We start from the raw sequence: 19,916 nt of genomic DNA, 5'->3' as shown, positions 1-19,916 counted from the left end.
CATTTTTTTTCCTCACCAAGCTTAATTTATAAACAATTTTTGGTAATTTCGTCGTTGACATTTCACAACATGTTTAGGCAAGAATGTGTTATCGTGTCTATCAATGATACCCCGTATTAATTATCCCGATTTCCATTCTTTTCCTCGATCAAGTTGGTCACTCTAATACTCTAATAGTAAAGCAATACGAACTTCATGCTCAGTGTTTGATTGCCTCTGATTATACAGAGTTTGCACCAATGAATGACGCGATTTTAAAAACATATATTTTCAAAACTATTACACGTAATCAGGGCCGTAGTGTGCCTTTTCAGGGCAGACTTTTCCTTGTAGCCCCCCCCCCCGTTGAATGGGTTGTTATCATTATGCAAAACGAATGTAAACTTTTATGGGAGCCCCTAGTGGCAGTGCTCCGGTTGTCCCGGCCTAGTTACGGTCTTGCACATAATATCAGCTGTGATACATAAAAATAAAGCATTTAAAATTTTATTTCAACGTCGTTCAGGAGATGGCAGGACTTCGGTAGAACGCAGTCGATGTGAAAAATGACTGTAAAAGTCTTTTTTCCAGTTACAAATTTCTGAATGCACGCTGAACAGAAATAGCGAAAACAATCCTTGCACATTCTAGTACACAAAAAATTTTTCTTTTGAGCATATTGTCGTCACCATTGTTAATTTCAGTCACTGCGTTCTACGGAAGTTCTGCCATCTATTGAGCGATGTTGAAAAAAAAACACTTTTCTTTATTTTTATGTATCAGATTTATATTATGTGTAATAGTTTGGAGAAATATAAATTTTCAAAATCGTGTCATTCAGTAGTGCAAACCCTGCATTTGTCGTCAAAAAAGACACCTCGCTTATAACGACAAAATTTTGTGTAATCTTTGATGTCGTTATAACCGAGTTTGTAGATATCGTTTTTACCAATATTTAGGATTTTAGAAATAATTTTTTTCTTCAAAAAAAAAGTCAAAATTTTAAATTATCCGAAAACCGTTTTTTGTATTCGATTCCTTCTTCATAGAGACGATTCACTTTTGTTAGCGCCAGCGTTTTGAACGTAGATTTCAGATTGAATTCAAACATATCGTTTTTAGTATAATTTTTTACAAGGATAACTGTTCTTTCTTACTACTAAAGTTTTATTATTAGCAAAAATGTATTTTCATTCTGGACATGATAACGTTCGTCCGAGGACATCTTTTCCTAGCATGTCGGTGACGAAGTAGAATGAACAGCTTCGAATCTCTTTCTGAAAAAAGAAAAAGAGAAGAAAACTAAATATATAAGATGGCGCCAGTATCGTGACTAAAATTAATTATTTATAAAAACTACTCACAAAGAAAGGGAGTCAAAAAGTTCTTCAAAAAAATTATGAAATAACAAACGCCAAAATCTTCCCGATGTTTAACGAGGCAATAACTGCACTCAAAAAGTCGGTGAAAGCTATGGTTATCAGATTCTGAAACTTAGAAATGAGGAAACAAGCATATGCCCCTTTAGTATCGTCTCTTAGACATGCTTGCAATGGATGGCGCCACAATACGAACAAAGAAAAACAACTGTTTACTAACAAAAACAGAGCCGCTTTTAATATGTATACAGTATGTTTATAGGGGGGTGCTTACTAACGCAGAATAGCGAATTAAAAAAAAATAATAACGAGTGGCGTTAGTAGAATCAGAGTGGTGTTCATAGTGGCATGTTGATATTCACTAGATCAGGACAAGCATTCAAACAACATTTCTTTTCACTGACATACACACGTATCTCCTGTCACCACTAGCATGGGTGGTGGAATTGGTCCCCTCCCCACAATAAATAATGTGATATATGTAATATATCACACAGTGATATCTCGTATTACAAATTTTTTGGCTAATGAGGATTTTTTTTCGTGATTCTTCAGCCTCGGCTAACGAACATTTTCGTTCATAACATAAAACATCAGTTTCATTTACTTAATCCTAGCGTGTTTCCATCACAATCACTACTTTACCACATACCAACTTCGGTCATATATCGCCATACGGCAATTTCCAACCAGAGGAGTTGGATGGGAAATTAAGGTTCCATCCATCGGGGGGTCGCCCCAGGTTCGGTAGGTAACGAACTTGCTTCTAACGTTCTACGCCCGCCGGATTCGAACCCATGGACCTTGACAGTAACCTTCGTAGTGGAAGACGAGCATCTTACCACGGCGAGACTCGGACATCATCATAATCGCTGTCACTTAAGCCGAATTAACTCATTTCCACCTTGGAATCGTCTTCCACAAATGTACGTCTACTTCTCTTTCTGAACGTTTTTGCATCATTTCGTATAAAATGAAGGATTCAACTAATACAAAATGAATTAAAAACAAAAAAAAACGAAGCCCTTGTTTTCAGGCCACGCGTTCTTTGAGTGCAAGACTCTTAGCATCAAACTAAACTACATTGTCTGGACATTGTAGGAGCTTAACTTTTCCACCTGCATGTATCAGACACAGAAATGGGCTGATCAAATCACAAATGGATGGGGACACCTGCGAACTCGATTGGGCTGTGTTAAAACCAGCTACAACTACTGCTTTAGTAGACTAAAGCTGGTGTTGGTTGTATACGTAGTGTAAAATAAGATCTTCTTCTCAGTATCGCATCTTCCTGTAAATTCTCAGTAAATCTTCTTCCTGTAAATACAATTTTGAAGCTGTTCATTTTAGCCCTTGACCAGTTTGTCTTTCTTCATAGCTCTCCTCGTCCTCCTAGATAGACCATGGCCTGCCGCTCTGTCTCAATAAAGAGATTTTAGCAGGTGGTCGAAGACTTGAGCCATGCTGGAAGATGTGCATGTATGTGTTGTGAACCTAACGCGAAGTTTGTTACTGAGCAATGCTTGTTGTGTGCAGTGCAGCCATTAGCCGTCAATTTTTCTAACTGTGAGTAAAGTGTAATTATTTGATAACTGTACTGTTTTAGTCCTGTTGCTCTCTGTGGCGAGACTTTTCAACGGGAAGATCGGCTCGCATTCGCGTCTCGAAGTTGGGAACCACAGGAAACCAACTTTTTTTTTATAGCACTCTTAGGTGTTTTAAAAACTTATCTTTAAATTTTGAGTAATACCTAGAACGAATTAAACAATTTTATACTGTATAGAAACCTACGGAAAATCGCATTTCGGCTAGCGAACGTTATTCCGGAACGAATTATATCTTCGTTAATCGAGGTACCACTGTACAATGCAAAGTACCAATCCGCCTCCTGCATATGGGGGGGGGGGTGGTACGGGGATAATAGCACAAATCGCCCCACCTGACACATCTTCCTGGATCAGCGCATGCATGGTGGGCATGATTAACGCAGAGACCCTGTGCAATTTTTTAACGTTTCATTGACTACAGCAGTGGTTTTGATCCTTTTAAAACCGTCACTGCATGCCCCCCCCCCCCCATATAATTCCAATGCAAAAAGAATTACATACTAGAAATGTGGACTAACTGAAAATTTAAATTGCAACCAATTGAATTTGAATATAAAAATCGCGTATTACATAGCCTTTCTGTAAACCGCAGCAATTTATATCCTTGTAGCTGACCTCGGACCTCTTGCATTTAGTGAGACCGAGCTTGAGATCCAATTCGTACGAATTTCCTCCTAGGATCTGAAAAGAAATCACGCACTTAATTAATATCAACGTCAATTCGAAAGAAAAAAAAATGAACTCCAGGAATGCAGTCCAGCAATTATACAAAGTAAATTCATTCATTCTTTGTCAATAAGCCTTTCCGTGTGCGGAAAATTCAGCGACACGCAATTCATTTTTCGGCATGACAATTCAACACTACAAAAATTTATCGACAAAGTGACATAGTCAGTGAGTGAGCAAGTAAGTGCGATTGATCAAGTCAGTTAGTGAGTGATCAAATGAGTGAGCAAGTGAACAGATGGGCAAAGTGAGTGAGTGAATCACTCATACACAGTCACTCACTTGGTAGCTCACACATTCACTCTTTCATTCATAATATCACTCACCCACACACTCGGTCATTCAGACGGTTACTCACCCATTCTGTTACTCATCTACTCATATGGTCACTGACTCGTCCAATCGTTTACTCACCGGTCCACTCATACCCCAAAACCTCTGGGTGACCAGCTCATATCCCCTATGGGGACAGAGCGGGGGGGGGGGGTCATGGTCGGTTTCGGGTTCACTCATACGGTCCTTAAGTCGCTCACTTACCCATTCACTTGGCCACTTACACTGTCACTCACAGTTGGTAACTCGCTCACTCACTCGATCACTAATACGGTCTCTCATTTACTCGGCCACATTCACTCAGCACGGTTATTCACCCAATCACTTGATCACTCATACGGTCATTCACCCAATCATTTGATCACTCATACAGTCACTCAATCACTCGTTCATTTATATACGGTTATTATTACTCACCCAATCACTGATAAAGTTACTCACTTCCTCATAGGCTCACTTCCAATAAAGTTATTGGAAATATTGGGAGGGCTCAGAATTATTGGGGGGAAGGCTCAAACTCAATACAGTAAAATCTGTCTTCAGCGGAATCGTAAAGGACGAAATTTTTACTAAATAACTTTAGGTTTTAACAGCATTTGCAAAAAGAGTCCTCCTACACTGTTCTTCTCCTGAAATGACGACATTCACGTTCTACTTGACTTTCTCTAAAATTTTGAATGAGGGTATCAACACATCTGTTGTGCCAGATGCAGTTGTGGTACATTGTCATCTGTGTTTATGCAATCTCCAGCACCAGGACCGTAACTAGGATTTTTGGGACTGGGGCAACATGATTTTGTCACCCCGTAACACACTATAATTCGATGATTTTGCAACAGTGTTTTTGTTCCCTCCTAAAATTTACCATCTGGGCAGTTGCCCCCCTTCGCTTCCCTCCGGTCCTGCTCAGCACTGTGATCACGGAAAGCAGCTCGCATCCGGCTTGCCGCTGTGGTGGCCGAATGGTCACAGTGACGGACTCGCATCGCGGGGACCCCGGGTTCGAGAATCATCTCCTAGAGATAGAAGGCCTCTGCACTGTTTGCCATAAACGTCATTCAGACTACCTAGCAAATTTGCCACATTTTGAAACACAGCATCCTATTTCGTTTCTTCTTATTTCGGCGTAGAATCTTCCTGATTGGCTCACAAATACCGCATAGTGATTGGATGTGGGGCATAGAAATCGCCAATTCTGAGCCAGCTCATTTCTTTTCCTCACAACGATGATAAGGCTAAACTGATTATTGCAACTCTGATTCAAATTCTCGAACAGCCTGCCTAACAATAGCTCAATTAATTAATGCCCCCCCCCCCTAGGCCATTAACCCTAATGGCCTGGAATGCAAATAGCTTAAGAGGAAGTACAAAAGAAATTTTCAAACAAACTCTTTTTGATCATCAAATTGATATTGCATTGATAAATGAGACATGGTTATTGCCTAGTAATAAATACGAAATTAATGGATACCAATGTATAAGAAGGGATAGACTTCATAATAGGGGGGGGGAGGAGTCGCCTTATTTATTAGGAACAATATCCCTTTTCAGCAATATGCACTCTCTGACTCATACAATATTGAAGCAGTAGCTGCCACCATATATGTAAACAGAGTGGCTATGAGATTCTGTGCAATTTACAAGCCCCCGAATAACAATTTAGATATGGATCTCTTAAAAGAAATTTTTAACACTACTTTACCTATCTTGGCCATTGGAGATTGGAACTGTAAATCCTCTCTTTTCCACTCCAGAACAACAAACAGACAGGGTAGGATATTGAGGAAATTCTGCTTGGATAATTTTTTGGAGGTTGTATCTTCTCCGGAGCCTACACATCACCCCCCTCAAAATTTTGGGTTTCCGGATGTTATAGACTTTGGAATTGCTTAGAACTTTTTACACAATATTAATATGCATGTCAAACCATTGCTTTCATCTCCACATAATCCACTTTTCCTCACAATAGATTTCTTGATTCCAAGGAAAAAGTTAATCTGGAATCAAATTGACTGGGCTCAATACACTAACATATTAGAGGAATTACCGGTCATTGAACTTAATGATCCAAGTGCTTTGGATATTGACCAAGCAGTTGATCATGTTACTACTGTAATTAACAATACAATAAATGAAGTAACAACAGTTAAGCGAAGTTCCAAAAACAATTTTGGATTACCAAAAGAAATTCTTGAAAAAATCCAACACAAAAATAGAGTTAGGAAAAAATGGCAAACGTACAGGGGCAATTTGGATAAAATTATACTAAACAGATTACAGAAAGAAATCAAAAAAGAGGTCGCAAATTATGTCAATGAAAGGTTTTCAGAATTCATTGGCAATGCAACAGCAGAGAACGGAGGTCTCTGGAAAGCTTGGAGAATCTGTAAACCCAAAAATACAAGACTTAATAAAATTCAGACAACAGCTGGGAATCTGGTTTTTACTGATCAAGAGATAGCTGACACTTTTGCAGAAGTGTATGAAAATCAGTTCTCCAGGAATCCCAATCAACCAGTAAACACATACCAAAGACTGAGACACAGGGTGGCCGCTTATCTATATAATGCTGCGAATTCACCACAAGGGCACATGGAACTAACCTCAACTAATGAAATTCGGGACATTATCAAACATCTGGATATTAAAAAAGCAGCTGGTATTGATGGAATTAGCAATAAAGCTCTAAAGTGTTTACCAGACAATACTGTGGAATCGATTAGGAATATATTTAATTCTGCCATACAAAACAATTATTTTCCTTCCCCCTGGAAGAAATCAATAATCAGGGCAATACATAAACCTAGTACAGATCCTATATTGGCAGGAAATTATAGACCAATTAGTCTTCTTAGTAATCTTGGCAAATTATTCGAAAGAATTGTGGCACCCAGGCTAATACAGTATATTGACACAAACAACGTCATAAGACCTGAGCAGCATGGGTTTAGGTCCCAACATTCATGCGTTACTCAGCTGATAAGAGTGTCAGAATTTATCACAAATGCATTTAATAATTTTGATCATGTTGCTTCTGCGTTCCTTGATATCTCAAAAGCCTTTGACCGTTGCGACCATGTCACATTACTTGCCAAGCTAATTCATCTTGACTTCCCTACATATTTTATAATCTTTTTTTTTATAATTACCTTTTGGGGAGGACTTTTCAGGTTAAGATACAAGATTCTTTATCAGCTGTTAAAACCATCCGAGCCTCTGTGCCACAGGGTAGTGTGTTGGGCCCGCAATTGTTCCTCTTATACATCAATGATATACCAGCTCCGCTGAATGGAACAATAGCGTTATTTGCGGACGACTGTGCGGTGTTGTGCAGCAGCAGATGTGCAACTCAAGCTGTGGAAAATTTACAGGATACTTTGGATCGCATCGAATACTGGTGTGATAAATCTGCTATCAAATTGAATTCTGCCAAGTGCAAATTCATGTGGTTTACGCGACGACGTAAACTTCCCAGACAACTTATCCAAATTGGTGACCAGTTTTTAAGACCAGTAAACCAGGTGAAGTATCTGAGATGTACACTAAACAAAAATTTTTCATTTTCTTCACATATTGAATTTATCAAAAATAAGACTAACGGAGTAATGGGCATGTTAAACAAAATCACGTTTCCACAGGCCAAATTGACATTGCATAACAAAATCATCCTCTTTAAATCAATACTCAGACCTACCCTACTTTATGCGTCCCCTGCTTGGGCCCATGCTTGCAAGATGAATATTAAAAACTTACAAACTGTTCAAAATAAAATTCTTAGAAGATTCACTAATGCCCCATGGTTCAGCAGAGGTATTAATATTAGAAAAGACTTGGATATCCCACATATATTTGATTATATACAAACTCTAAACAAAGATCAGTTTGACAGAATGAGAGTGTCTACGTACCAACACCTTGCAGACATAGTGGACTATGATGTACAAGCCATAGGGGAATATAGGAGACCACAGCAGATATTCCATCTAAATTGGAATAATCTATAGCAGATACTTGTATATATGAAAATGTTGGCTCCTTATGTATATATAACGATAATTGAAATTTTCTCTTGTATTCATTAGAGGTTTGAATCTTGTGATTGTACATAATTCTTAAATTACTGAGCACTTACTGATTAGAACTCTTATGTATGTATATATCTCACTGTATACTTTTGATCTCGAACATTTGGAATAATAGTGGCATCTTTTGAATGTGACCATCTGGATTTATGATTGTAAACCCTCATGGAGTTGAAATGATGATGGCGAAATACTAACTTACAGTCAGTTGTTCATTAGGACTGCCAATAACTGAAAGGTACCATAATATGTTTGTTTATGGATAATTACATCTTCAAAACGTATTTGAGGTTTTTGCGCTGCGTCCCCCATGCAGTGTTTTTTCCCCTCTTTTTCCCCTGTATAGAATGGACGTTTACGAGTGAAGCTCTCTATGGTGTTCTTGGTGATTCTGCATAAGGACTGTTCTTGGTGGTTCTGCATAAGGACTGTTCTTGGTGGTTCTGCATAAGGACTGTTCTTGGTGGTTCTGCATAAGGACTGTTCTTGGTGGTTCTGCATAAGGACTGTTCTTGGTGGTTCTGCATAAGGACTGTTCTTGGTGGTTCTGCATAAGGACTGTTGGTTGTGGTGGCAAAAAAAAAAAAAAAAAAAAAAAAAATCTCTGGCTTAAATTTGCTTAGTCTGACCATTGATGACCTGCTGACTGTTTCTCCTTTTCCCTCTTCTTCCCTTAAGCTTTTCACATTCTTTTCCCTCTTCATAGGCCTTCCTGGCCAGTTTGTATGCTGACAGTCGTCCATATAGGATGGGAATCGGCTAAAAATTCTATTCTGGTCTGGTCTGGATACTGGCACGAGCAGGGAATTTTTTTTCCCCTGAATATTCTGAGGGGAAATGGACTGCTTACTGACGTGACAAGCTGAGTGCGGAGGCTTTCTATCTCTAGGAGGTTCGGGTTCGAGTCCCACTATCGTCATATTAGTGGTCGGATGAAGTTGGTTTTCTGTGGTTCCCAATTTCGAGGCGCAAATGCAAGCCGATCTCCCTGTTAAAAAGTCTCAGAGAACAACAGCCCTGCAAACGGTACAAATATTCAATCGTTTCACTTAATTTCTGAAATATAGATGACGGCACTGAAAAATCAGACAATATATAAGCATTCAGACTGTTAGGTACACAAACTTCCGGCACAACACAGTAGGTAGTGAATTGCCTAAAGCGATAGACCTGAATTGTGTTCGGTTTTGAAAGAAAGAAAGCTTGGATACAATTCTGTCTTGCATATCATTTGGAAAGCCAACCTTTACACTTGCACCTTGCAGAAAAACCTGATTTTTCGAAAAAAATAGTTTCGGAAAGTAACTGCTTTACTGCATAATGACTTATTAAAACCACAGAATCAAAGACTGTACGGAAACGGTTTTTGGTAATCGCACGGGCATATTCACCGTCACGTAATCGTTTAAGGGTGTGGGTGTGTGTAGAGCTCACATTGGCAAACAGAGATTGCATAAAACATTTCGTATGACTCTTAGTCGCGAAACACTCGAAATGTTTTTTGTGAAATTTTCCGTTATGGTAAACAATTCTTCTTTCCGTTTCCGCGTTAGACAGCCGCATAATCCAGATTTCTAAATGTGTATTTGGGCATCGAAATCACGGGACCAAGATTTTTTTCCATTGAAGACAGGTTTCCGCTTAATGCAGATTAAAGACAGATTTTACTGTATTACTCCGTTAAAGACAGATTTTACTGTATTACTTGATTACTTACTGTAGGTTACTATGGAAATTTTTGACAAATTTTGCGGGGAAAAAAGGGGAACCTCAGGCCAATGGGCCGGACACAAGTTTACACCTATGCACATGTTTACATATTCACTTAATTGCTCAATCACTCTATCACACACTCACTGGTGACGACGCACTGTTGGCGGTGAATTGTTAGTCAGAGAATTTTCTATTTTATAACTATATCGTTAAATTTTGTGTCGGTGGATTATTGTCGGTGAATTTTCCGAAGACGAATTTTCCGTAAATCAAGAGTTTTGAATGCGGTGCTTTTGGAAGACACACAAATAGCACTGCTGAAAATAAATTCTTATACGTTTTCAAATTGAATACGGAAGTCTTGTAACTATCATAAAGACTATAAGACGCGGAATGAATCTATTGGACATTACCGGTAGTGGTCGCAAGACTTTCGCGCCGTTTACCCCTGTTATCTTGTAGAGATAATTGTTCTCGAAGTATAACGAGTCGGTCAGAGACTCCATGGCCTTTACAGCGACCTCACGGACTTCGCTACTCGACGTATCCAAATTCACGTATTCCCGATTTTGAACCATTGATGGCATCATCACCATCACCGCAGCGCACAAGCAAATACATCGGTCTGCGAGTCCAAACATCGTCGACGAGGCGCGGAAGATATGCAAAATTTTACCAGGGAATATGTACTCTGAGAGTGTAAAACAGAATTATCATTATTATTATCTAGGATTTTTGAAAAAACATATGCAGGTGCTGCTGTTTCTTATGCGATAATTCCTGATTGGGAAGAAAAAGCGATAAAGGAGTTGAAGAGTAGACTCGATAGGTAGGAAAACACGTGCGTTTGAAATTACAGAATAGGGGTCATTCAAGTATTACGTCAGCATCGAGGGGGGAGGGGGTTTCGGATTTGCTGACAATGTGGGGGGGGGGATTGAAGGTTGCTTATGTCATCAACCACCCCTTTTTGAAGATATGAAATATTCTAAGCTGCTGACGAAATTTTGCTGACGGGGGGGGGGGGGGTCAGTGTTTTGCTGCCATTTGCTGACAGGGGGGGGGGGTCAAAATGGCTGAAAATCTGCTTACGTAATACTTGAATGGCCCCATATGAAAAAGAGTTCGAGTAGAAGTTGAATCGTTTGCAGTTCTAAAGAGCAAAATTTGTGTGTGGGAAAACATTTTCCTCGACTCCCTACCCCCAAACCATAAATAGGAGTAGGCTTACTCCCCGCCACGGATGGCACTTATTGTTCCATTGAACAAAATTATTTCTTATCAAATATATTCCCAATCTTTTTCACGTTCGTGGGACTTTTTATTATTGTGAGTATAGAGTTTAACATATTTCGTGGTTCCCTGTACGGACGCTAGTCAGCTGCAGTGCTCGCAAGATCTGTCAGTCACATCCGAAAGCCACTTGCACCAGACCAACGCTAATTAGGGGTCATTCAAGTATTACGTCAGCATCGATTGGGGGTTCCGATTTTCAGACTTTTGATGACAATATGTGGGGGGTGGTTTGAATGATGCTTACGTCATCAACCACATTTTATAAAAATATGAAATATTCTTATCTTTACTGAGTGTGCCAAAAAACGAGGAAAAACTTTTCCCTTGTTTGTTTGTGGGCACCTGAACTAATATTCACCTATTGATAGTCCTCTATAGAGCCATTTTAGTCATCTCTAAATGTTCCGCGGATCCTTTAAGTGATCGGGAAATGTATCCTGGACGCTTAGGTGCTGTGCAACTGTGCCGCTCTAATGATCCGTAAATATGCCGCGGGTCACTCAAGTAATCTAGGAATGTGCGGCTCCGCTTAAATGCTCTGGATTTGTACCATTGGTCACTCAAGTGATCTGTAAAAATGTGCATCTTAGTTCATTTTTACAAAATAAGGTTTGAGGCGCCTGGCCATATCAGATAATCCCAAGGGCCACATATGACCCACGGGTTGAACATATATGGCTTAGAAGGCAGGTCAGAATGAATTTCTTAAAGAGAAAGTTTGAAAAATAGCATTGAAATTAACAAAAATTTATTATAACATATTATTATTATAACATCTCCCTAATCAACGCTTATCCGCGGCTCCCCAGAGCAGTTTAACGAAATATCTCTTCAAAAAACCTCTCCGGGGCACCCCTGACAAAGTTATATATTTATGAAGTCAGAGTTATACATGTTTCGTGTTCAGGGAGTGCGTCTCCTGTTTTTCACTATGGAAGTGAAAGTGGTAGGTGTTTGTGTTCATGTAAGTATCGTGGTGAAGATCTGCCTGCTCTCTGTAAAGAGACTGCTTTAAATGGGCACCTCGAATTCGATAAACTCAGGGCCGCAACTAGGGGGGATTAGGCGGGTCTGGTGCCCCGGGCGTTGAACCAGAAGGGGCGCCGAATTCACCATTTAACTGCTTCCTCTACATGCAAGGGGTGCCAAAATTCCGGCTTGCCCCTGGTGACAAAGTATCTAGTTGCGGCCCTGGATAAACTACAGAAAACCAACTTCAACCATCTACCATTATGCCTTTCGCGGGGTTCTATGCACCAAGGGTCACTGTGCACTAACGTTTGCAGACAAGCAATAAGATGATTCTGCGTGTATCCATCAGAACTAATCAAACAGATTTCAGGAATGAAAATAGTATTTTATGCTCAATATACAATATCGCATTATTCAAAAAAAAACGTCACGATATTATGAGCGCGCAATACAGCTTCGATTTCGTTTTCTTTTCTACAGATCGCGATTTCTGTCACTTCGCGCAGTCAATAATGGTGCCCATCAAGTTTCCGTGACTCGTTCCATGAACATAATTGAAGGAACATCTTTGGAACTGCAAAGAGAAACAATATAATATAACCAACTAATTCATAAATAAATCATGACACAAAAATATTAAGCTGTCGTGAAAATAATATTGCAATTGCATTGGGTATTACAGAAAAGTGTCCAAAGGAGGGAAACAAATTTTACAGTTGATTCTAAAATTGAAGTAAAAATCGAAAAAATATCGGTAAAAATAGAATTAAGTGATGGTAGGAGTTATATTTATGGGGGAATATGGGAAATAAAAATTTTCATACTGCTTCCAAAAAATGGTAAATTTCTCATCTCTGTTTCTTATTCTGGTTTAACACGTGCCATTTGGATGAAAATTTCTTGAGACATTCTCGATTTTAGACTTTCGAAAAGTCTAAAGTTAAAGACTTTCAATCATTGATATCTCGGTGCATTGGCGTATGCAAAACACGGGGGGGGGGGGGTGTTTAGGGGTCTACCCCCCCCCCCGAGCCAAGATTATAGTGTTATTTTACAGAAAAAAACGTAACCCCCCCCCCCCCACCCCAGAAGGAAAAAAAAAATCTGAAACCACCGAGAGAAAATTCTGCGTACGCTTATATCTCGGTGAGTGTCATGGGATAAATTTTTCCTTCGATTCTGTAAAAAGAGAGGCAAGTTTTAATAGCAATTGATATTTTCTTCGAATGTGGAGAGTAGAAAAATTATTTACGGAGGCACCTCTGTATCCTCAGCTGAATATGCTTTTTTTCTATATTTTTCCATATTTCAAACTATCTTTACATAACCGTAGAATTTTCATTAATTTCGGACGTTCTCAGTGAAACACCCCACGTATAATGTTCATATTAAGCTGGGTTTCCTAAAGTGGGCAATGTTGTCCCTGAGAAAGGCGAGGGGAAAGGGGGTGCCGGGAAGCAGGTGAAATGGACCCAGTTTGCTGAGGGCCGCATAATTTGGTGGAGGGAAAATTCTAACAATTTATATGATTGCTTTCCAACCAAACACCTTTGGGAGGTGCCCTTCAAGTCATAGTTGGGCTCTGGGAGGAGCTATTGATACAGCATGGAATCTTATGGGTTGGCTAGAGAAAGGGCTGATGAAAACTTTTTTCCCTCGGAAGGGCGATGAAACAGATACGTTTGGAAGACCCTGATACAACGCATGCAGAGGATTGAAGATAGAATCTTCCAAGGTTTCTGGAAGGGAAGTACGTAAAACAATGTTGTCCGAAATGGCTTCTTAACCGTACATGTACCTCGTAAACATTCCTCTACGGAATTTCTAACACGTTCGTTATGGCTGCCGAAACTAATCAAAAATCTGTTTCGTTATTATAAATATGTGAATGAGAATTTTATCATATCGATATTCCTTTAAAATTAACAAAATTATCACTTAATGCCACCTTACTTCATTTTTAATTAGTCCACAGCAACCGACCTGCTTGTAGCTGATCTCTGTTCTCTTGCATTTGGTTCTCTGAATGGTGAGGTCCACTATGTGCTCATAACCTCCGACTTTCTAAAAAAAAGCTGATACCAATGATACACTGCCAATAAAATTCATGTAATTGTTAGCTACTAGTGTTGAAATAATTATGCGTAGTGAAACTGAAAAACGTTAATTACCGTAAAAGGTTCCAGAAGCCTGAGCATACTGTTGATTTTAAATATCTTGTACAAACGATCGTTTATAAAATACGACGAGTTCGTGAGGATTTCCATCGCCGTCTCTGCTATTTCGATTGCTCTGGAGCTCTTTGGATCCATGTCTTCGAATTCGTGGCCGCCAACTAGAATTATTGTTTTAGCACCAATAACTACAGCAATCAATATGTGTAAGCCGGAGAATGCTAAAAAACGGAACATGATGACAAACCTTTGAAAATGGCATTCGATAGCAGTAATATTCCTGTTATCCAACGATTTGTCATCTCATCAGGTAACACCTGTTGACTTTATCGAGAAAAAAAAACCCTCCGACACATCGTCTTGCATACACATCTGGGCAGGTAATTGAGAAGAAAAAAAACGATAAGACGCCTTTACCATTCGGAAAAACAAAGTAGGATCGAAAATTTCGGTTTTTTTCCTCTGGCGTTTTTCGTAGAAGAAATGCAAACTGTAAAAGTGCGGGAGAAAATTCCGTTTTACCAGGTATACACGAAGACAAAAAATTCTACGATTGATTCAAAAATTAAAGTCCGGGGAAATTCAGCTGTGATATTGGCATAACTCTGTATAAATATCGTATTATGTGAGTATAATGTATCTGCACGCATATTCCTTTACTACCCAAGAGGGTTGAAAAAAACAAAAGGTAGGATTTCAAATGACGTCTCTGTTCTTTTTTTAAGACGTGATGTGTGTGAACAAAAGCTGGCCCCGCCCAACGGCAGTTGATCTGACAGGTTGGGGTAACATTCTGATGTCTTTATATACCAGCATGGTATATTCCAGAGACTCTAGGTAACATGTATAACTGAGAAACACATTTACAAAATCTCTTGGCACGTCATTGCCGAAATAAGAAATAGCCTCTCCAGGAGAAAGTGCCTCCGGATGAATATATAAAATTATATAAAAAATTATATGTGAATTATTTCTTCACAAAAAATAAATTAAATAAAAAAATTGAAAAATAAAAAGATGTGCTGACATTTATGTTTTTAATGAATTTTTTTCTTGAGTATCAAAACTACACACACAAAAACATTTTGAAAATTCCAAAAAATGAATGCTCGGGTTCTGAAAGAGTTAGGGTGAGGTTATCTCGGCATTGCCAAAATACAAAGCATCAAGTTAGGCGAGATATCTCGTAAATGCCGTAGAGGAGGTAAAATTGAGCTATTGACACACAAAGAATTAAGAGAGGGGACCGGTTTTTTGATATCCTTAAGATACTATTGAGAACTTAACTTACTTTATAAAATAAAAGATGTTATTCTTGCCAAAATTTACATCAATTATTCTTTCCTTTTATAGCATTGGATGCACTTGATTCGGCATTTGCGATTTCATAAGTTTACACATTGTGACCCTAACATGCGGATTTCACTATAAACAATTTCGAATTATTTAAATTTAGAATTCTGAAAATTAGTGGATAAATATTGCAGTAGAAAGAACGTTCCTGCAGTGAACCAGTCATCTTTCATTAAAGGGTTAAGCTCTTTATTTATATATAATCGATTCACAATAAAATACAACTTTCAAACATTGAATTGACAAACAACTGAATAAACCTATTTGTCATCTATTATGCTCAATTTACAGTACTTACCAGGGGCTTAACAAATCAGAAAAAAAATTTAGATAAAGCCAGATTTTCAAAAACCGTTTTCTCTGATTTGTTCTCAGGGAAAACGGTCCTGAATGATATTTATTTGATTTTCCCGTGACTAAATGGCCTTTTTCTATGTTGGAAGACAACCTGCCCTGAAATCAGCATGGGTTGTGTCATTCTTAGACAATTACATACTCATATGATTTACCGTATTCCTACTTTTAGGAAAGAAATTTTTCGTAAACATTTTTATTATTTAGCTCCGAAATTATATAATTCACTACCGCTAGAAATACAAAATATACCCACACACGCGGCATTTAAAAAATCATTATTCAAATTATTAATTTCAATAGACGATGTAGACTCTTATTTTGACCTTTAGGAGGAGCAATAAAATTTATTCAATTTTGCTTTGCCACTTTAATTATGTATATTTTTTCAATTAAAAAAAAAAAATTGTTCTTGTTTGTGTTTGTCTATGTATGTGCGAGTTTAATTTTTTTCCTCATATATTTTTTATCTATAATGTTTTGTTTTATTTTACATTTCTCGCCATGCATTAAGAACTTTTTTGTGTTGTGTGTGTTTTTTCGTCCTTGATTTATTTTTTTTTTTATCTTTACGTATTTTTTTATTTGACAGTGATAATTTTGTCTCTTTTATGTTGTATATCTGTCTCTTTTTTTTCTTTTTTTTTTAATGTTTCTGTTCATGTCGTATATTTCTAGATATTTTATTCATTAATTATGTAAATTTTCAATCATCCGTACAGGCATCACAGCCTCTGGATGATAAATATGTTTTGTTTTGTTTAAACTAATCTAAATCTCTGTATGTTGTAAATGAATAAATTGATTTGATTTGATTGATTGAAAAATGTTTAGGTGCCAATATTAATTTTCTAATCGCCACGACAACTTGGCGTTTGGGATTTGTCAAGCCCAGGTATATATGTTCAATAATATATGTGTAACAAATACGTTCATAGTACTGATTTCTTTATTTCCACATCCCTAAAATATTGATACTGTATTTCAGGGTTGAGGTTTTGGACAGGATACATGGGATAAACTGTCTAAAACTGTCCAAAACCTCCAAGTTTCAAAATTTTATGTGGAAACTTTTTGGATTTTTTTTTTTTCATGACACTAACATATTAAAAAAAATACTAGCAGAAAATAAAACTAAATCAAAAATATTTCAGAAAGGTGTACATATATTGTTTTGAATTTCAACATTTTATTATATTTAATGTAATTAATAATATAATATAATTTATATAATATAAAGTTTAATATTTGATTATAGAAGTTACCTCTTTATCAAATTGCAAAGTTTTCACTTATAGTTATAAATAGGAGGTTTTGGACAGTTTTGGACAGTACGGTAAAAACCACGGTTTTTACCGTACTGTCCAAAACCTTGCCAACCCTGCTGTATTTACTTGAATCTAACATGCACCCATACAGTACAATAGGCCTCTGGTTGCAGCAAGATGTTCTGTGGTACACTCTATTCTAGTTACCTATGCCATCTTAATGCCAGTGACCCTTTTCAATTAGCTCACTGGAAACAAGATTGTTGGGAAAAACCTGGACCTTAGAGTAAAGTACATCATGAAATGCATAAATTAAATTTTTACTTTTTCCCCCGAGAAATTTCCAGTAACTAGTGTGGTATGGCTTGTCAGTGATCTTTGCTGTCCGTATTTAAGTCTATATACCTTATTTTTCAGCTACAAAAGGACATATTGCGTCTTGATATTGCCTGATTCTAATACATACCCATATAAATTAAACAGGTTCAGTTCTGGAAAAGCGCAAGTTAGATTCAAGTCATTGCAGCCTACTTGTATTGAAATTAATTATCATGGTGCAATACAGTATGATCTGTACACAGAGAGGAAAATTATTTGGTTACAAGAAAAAATAGTGTGCATTTGTGAGTTGAATGAGCTTCTCATGTTTGGAAGTCAGATACATGCTCACAACTTTTCTTACTCGAAACATTGCACAAATAATTTCAGAGAGAGATATCACTATATACATACATATACCATGTCTAGTGGCAGACAAACACCCCTTCCCCCCAAAAAAAATGGTTTTTTTCTCTGATACATTGCTTGAATTTATGTACACAATCAGTTTCTTAAAAAGTTAAAAATTAACTGGAATGACATTTCTATATGACTAAACAACAGTAATATCACACAATTTCTTTTTTTCTCTCCCACCGCAAAGAATAGGGATGTATAAAATTTTTATATACATGGAATGCAGCATTGAGGAATTTGTTATCTTCCTATACCTTCCTTCATTCTCATGATGATGTGAGAATGATTCATATAGGAAGAACAATCTACAGCATTTTGTTTAAAAAAAACGTGTGCACACACACACACAAAGAGAAACATGGCATAGTGGACTATGTATTAAAGCACACAAGATGGCCAATATCTATATATTAACGAGGAAGTGAGAGCATTAAAACAGTAATAACCCTACTCATGTGTCTCCAACTCGCCTCAAATTAAAAATGTTTGTTTGATTTTTTCAATCACACATTTTGAACAAAACTTGAAGGCTTTTGACATCACATTCTAGAGAGAAATTTTCCCTGAGAGAAAGTCACATAAAAAAAAGACTAGATAAGAAAGATTTAAGAAAGATCTTCATATTTTTATCTCCCTTCTCTTCCAGAGGAGAAAGGCTCATTGTCACTGGAAAGTTTTACCTCAACTTACGCCATCGTTCTTGGAATAAATTACTGAAATTATGTTAGGGTATCACAGCACTTTCAAATGTGGAGCAAGTACTCATAAGAAAATTTTAAGTAGGCTTACATAAGTTGCTATGGAATTCTTCCTGACAGACATAAGCGCTAGTTTCAGACTATTTACATTTACTATACTTAACTGGACAAAAACTTTGCTCAAGGCAATGCTGAACAGTCATCCAAATAAGTGGCAGATCATAGACATCATAATAATGGGCATTTTTCACTCTCATATAATACAAATCCACTGATTTTTTAGCCGAGAATTCAAGAAAATTGTTTCATACAGGGTCAGTGCAAAAATGCCTACTTTACCGCATACCAACTCCAGTCATGTATCGACATATGGCAATTTCCAACTAGTGGAGATGGGTGGGGCAATGAAGGTGCCATCTATCGGTGGTCACCCCAGCCTCGATAGGTAAAGAACTTTTTCTGTTCTTTTGGCTGGATTTGAACCCACTGACCTTGACGGAAATCTTCATAGTTGGAGACGAGCATCTAACCACTCCACCACTTGGGCAAAAGAATGCCAGGCACTTCTAACCAATATGAGGCTAAGTACTCACATAACTGGCCAAACATGGGATATTTAGACTAAATATAAATAAATTTGAAATTAAAAAAAAATTTCAGACAGTTTTAACCAAAAAAAACATTGAAATTGCTTAAACAAGGGGGGAACAAAATTTTTTTAACCACATAAAACAGCAAAAATTCATCAACATACATATTAGTATGCTTTACAGTTAAGTAAGTTGGAATTTTCATTTTTATTAAACCTGAAAAGCTCAGGGATGAAAGTCTGATGGATGAAAGACAGTTTTGGCTGAACACCATCCCTAGAAAAAAAATCTGTTTTTGTGATAAAAAAATAATCGCCAAGCAGTGGCTTCCCAAATACCATATATTGGGAATCTACTGCAACGAATAGCCGTGGATCAGGGCTGTAGCGTGCCTTCTTGCCCCCCCCCCCGAAAGAGCTATGCTTAAAAAAAGGAGGAATTTGACCCCCCCCCCCCAATTTTTTTCATGATTTGTATAGGAAACGAGTCTCTCTTGCAGATTACAGTCACATCCTGTTATAACGAACTCTAAAAGACTGGAGAAATCACTTTGTTATAACAAAATTTTGTTGTAAAGGAATTCCAGGTTTTTGGAATTCCTTTTTTCAAGCTCTGTAAACTTACCTGGGGGATTAGAAAAGTGTTTGTTAAAACAAG

General features: G+C 37.6%; 2 protein-coding genes across 2 annotated transcripts; both read right to left on the bottom strand.

Moving 5' to 3' along the window:
- Positions 1-1,076: 1,076 nt before the first annotated feature.
- On the bottom strand, positions 1,077-10,703 carry LOC149082163 (uncharacterized). Its single transcript, XM_089235681.1, has 3 exons — positions 10,233-10,703; positions 3,536-3,646; positions 1,077-1,256 (listed from the first exon to the last, which is right to left on the bottom strand). Exons 1-3 carry the CDS (start codon positions 10,458-10,460, stop codon positions 1,170-1,172), a joined length of 426 nt encoding a protein of 141 aa, XP_089091807.1. The 5' UTR covers positions 10,461-10,703; the 3' UTR covers positions 1,077-1,169.
- Positions 10,704-12,365: 1,662 nt separating this feature from the next.
- On the bottom strand, positions 12,366-15,041 carry LOC149082162 (uncharacterized). The gene is made up of 3 exons (XM_089235680.1): positions 14,259-15,041; positions 14,041-14,151; positions 12,366-12,661 (listed from the first exon to the last, which is right to left on the bottom strand). Exons 1-3 carry the CDS (start codon positions 14,496-14,498, stop codon positions 12,581-12,583), a joined length of 432 nt encoding a protein of 143 aa, XP_089091806.1. The 5' UTR covers positions 14,499-15,041; the 3' UTR covers positions 12,366-12,580.
- Positions 15,042-19,916: the final 4,875 nt, after the last annotated feature.

This window comes from Pholcus phalangioides, unplaced genomic scaffold (assembly GCF_987345545.1).
Source record: "Pholcus phalangioides strain wild (caught in Gottingen) unplaced genomic scaffold, Ppha-v1.0 ptg000009l_1, whole genome shotgun sequence".
NCBI lineage: Eukaryota > Metazoa > Arthropoda > Arachnida > Araneae > Pholcidae > Pholcus > Pholcus phalangioides.
Note: the sequence above shows the minus strand (reverse complement) of the source record. Positions and strands in the feature narration are given on the sequence as shown.

Coding starts and splice junctions, on each gene's coding strand:
- LOC149082162 (XM_089235680.1), bottom strand. CDS start 14,498: ATGTTCCGTTTTTTAGCATTCTCCGGCTTACACATATTGATTGCTGTA. Junction 14,152..14,258: donor GGCTTCTGGAACCTTTTACG/GTAATTAACGTT, acceptor GCTTTTTTTTAG/AAAGTCGGAGGTTATGAGCA. Junction 12,662..14,040: donor GTGGACTAATTAAAAATGAA/GTAAGGTGGCAT, acceptor TTCTCTTTGCAG/TTCCAAAGATGTTCCTTCAA.
- LOC149082163 (XM_089235681.1), bottom strand. CDS start 10,460: ATGTTTGGACTCGCAGACCGATGTATTTGCTTGTGCGCTGCGGTGATG. Junction 3,647..10,232: donor AAGTCTTGCGACCACTACCG/GTAATGTCCAAT, acceptor ATTTCTTTTCAG/ATCCTAGGAGGAAATTCGTA. Junction 1,257..3,535: donor GCGGTTTACAGAAAGGCTAT/GTAATACGCGAT, acceptor TTCTTTTTTCAG/AAAGAGATTCGAAGCTGTTC.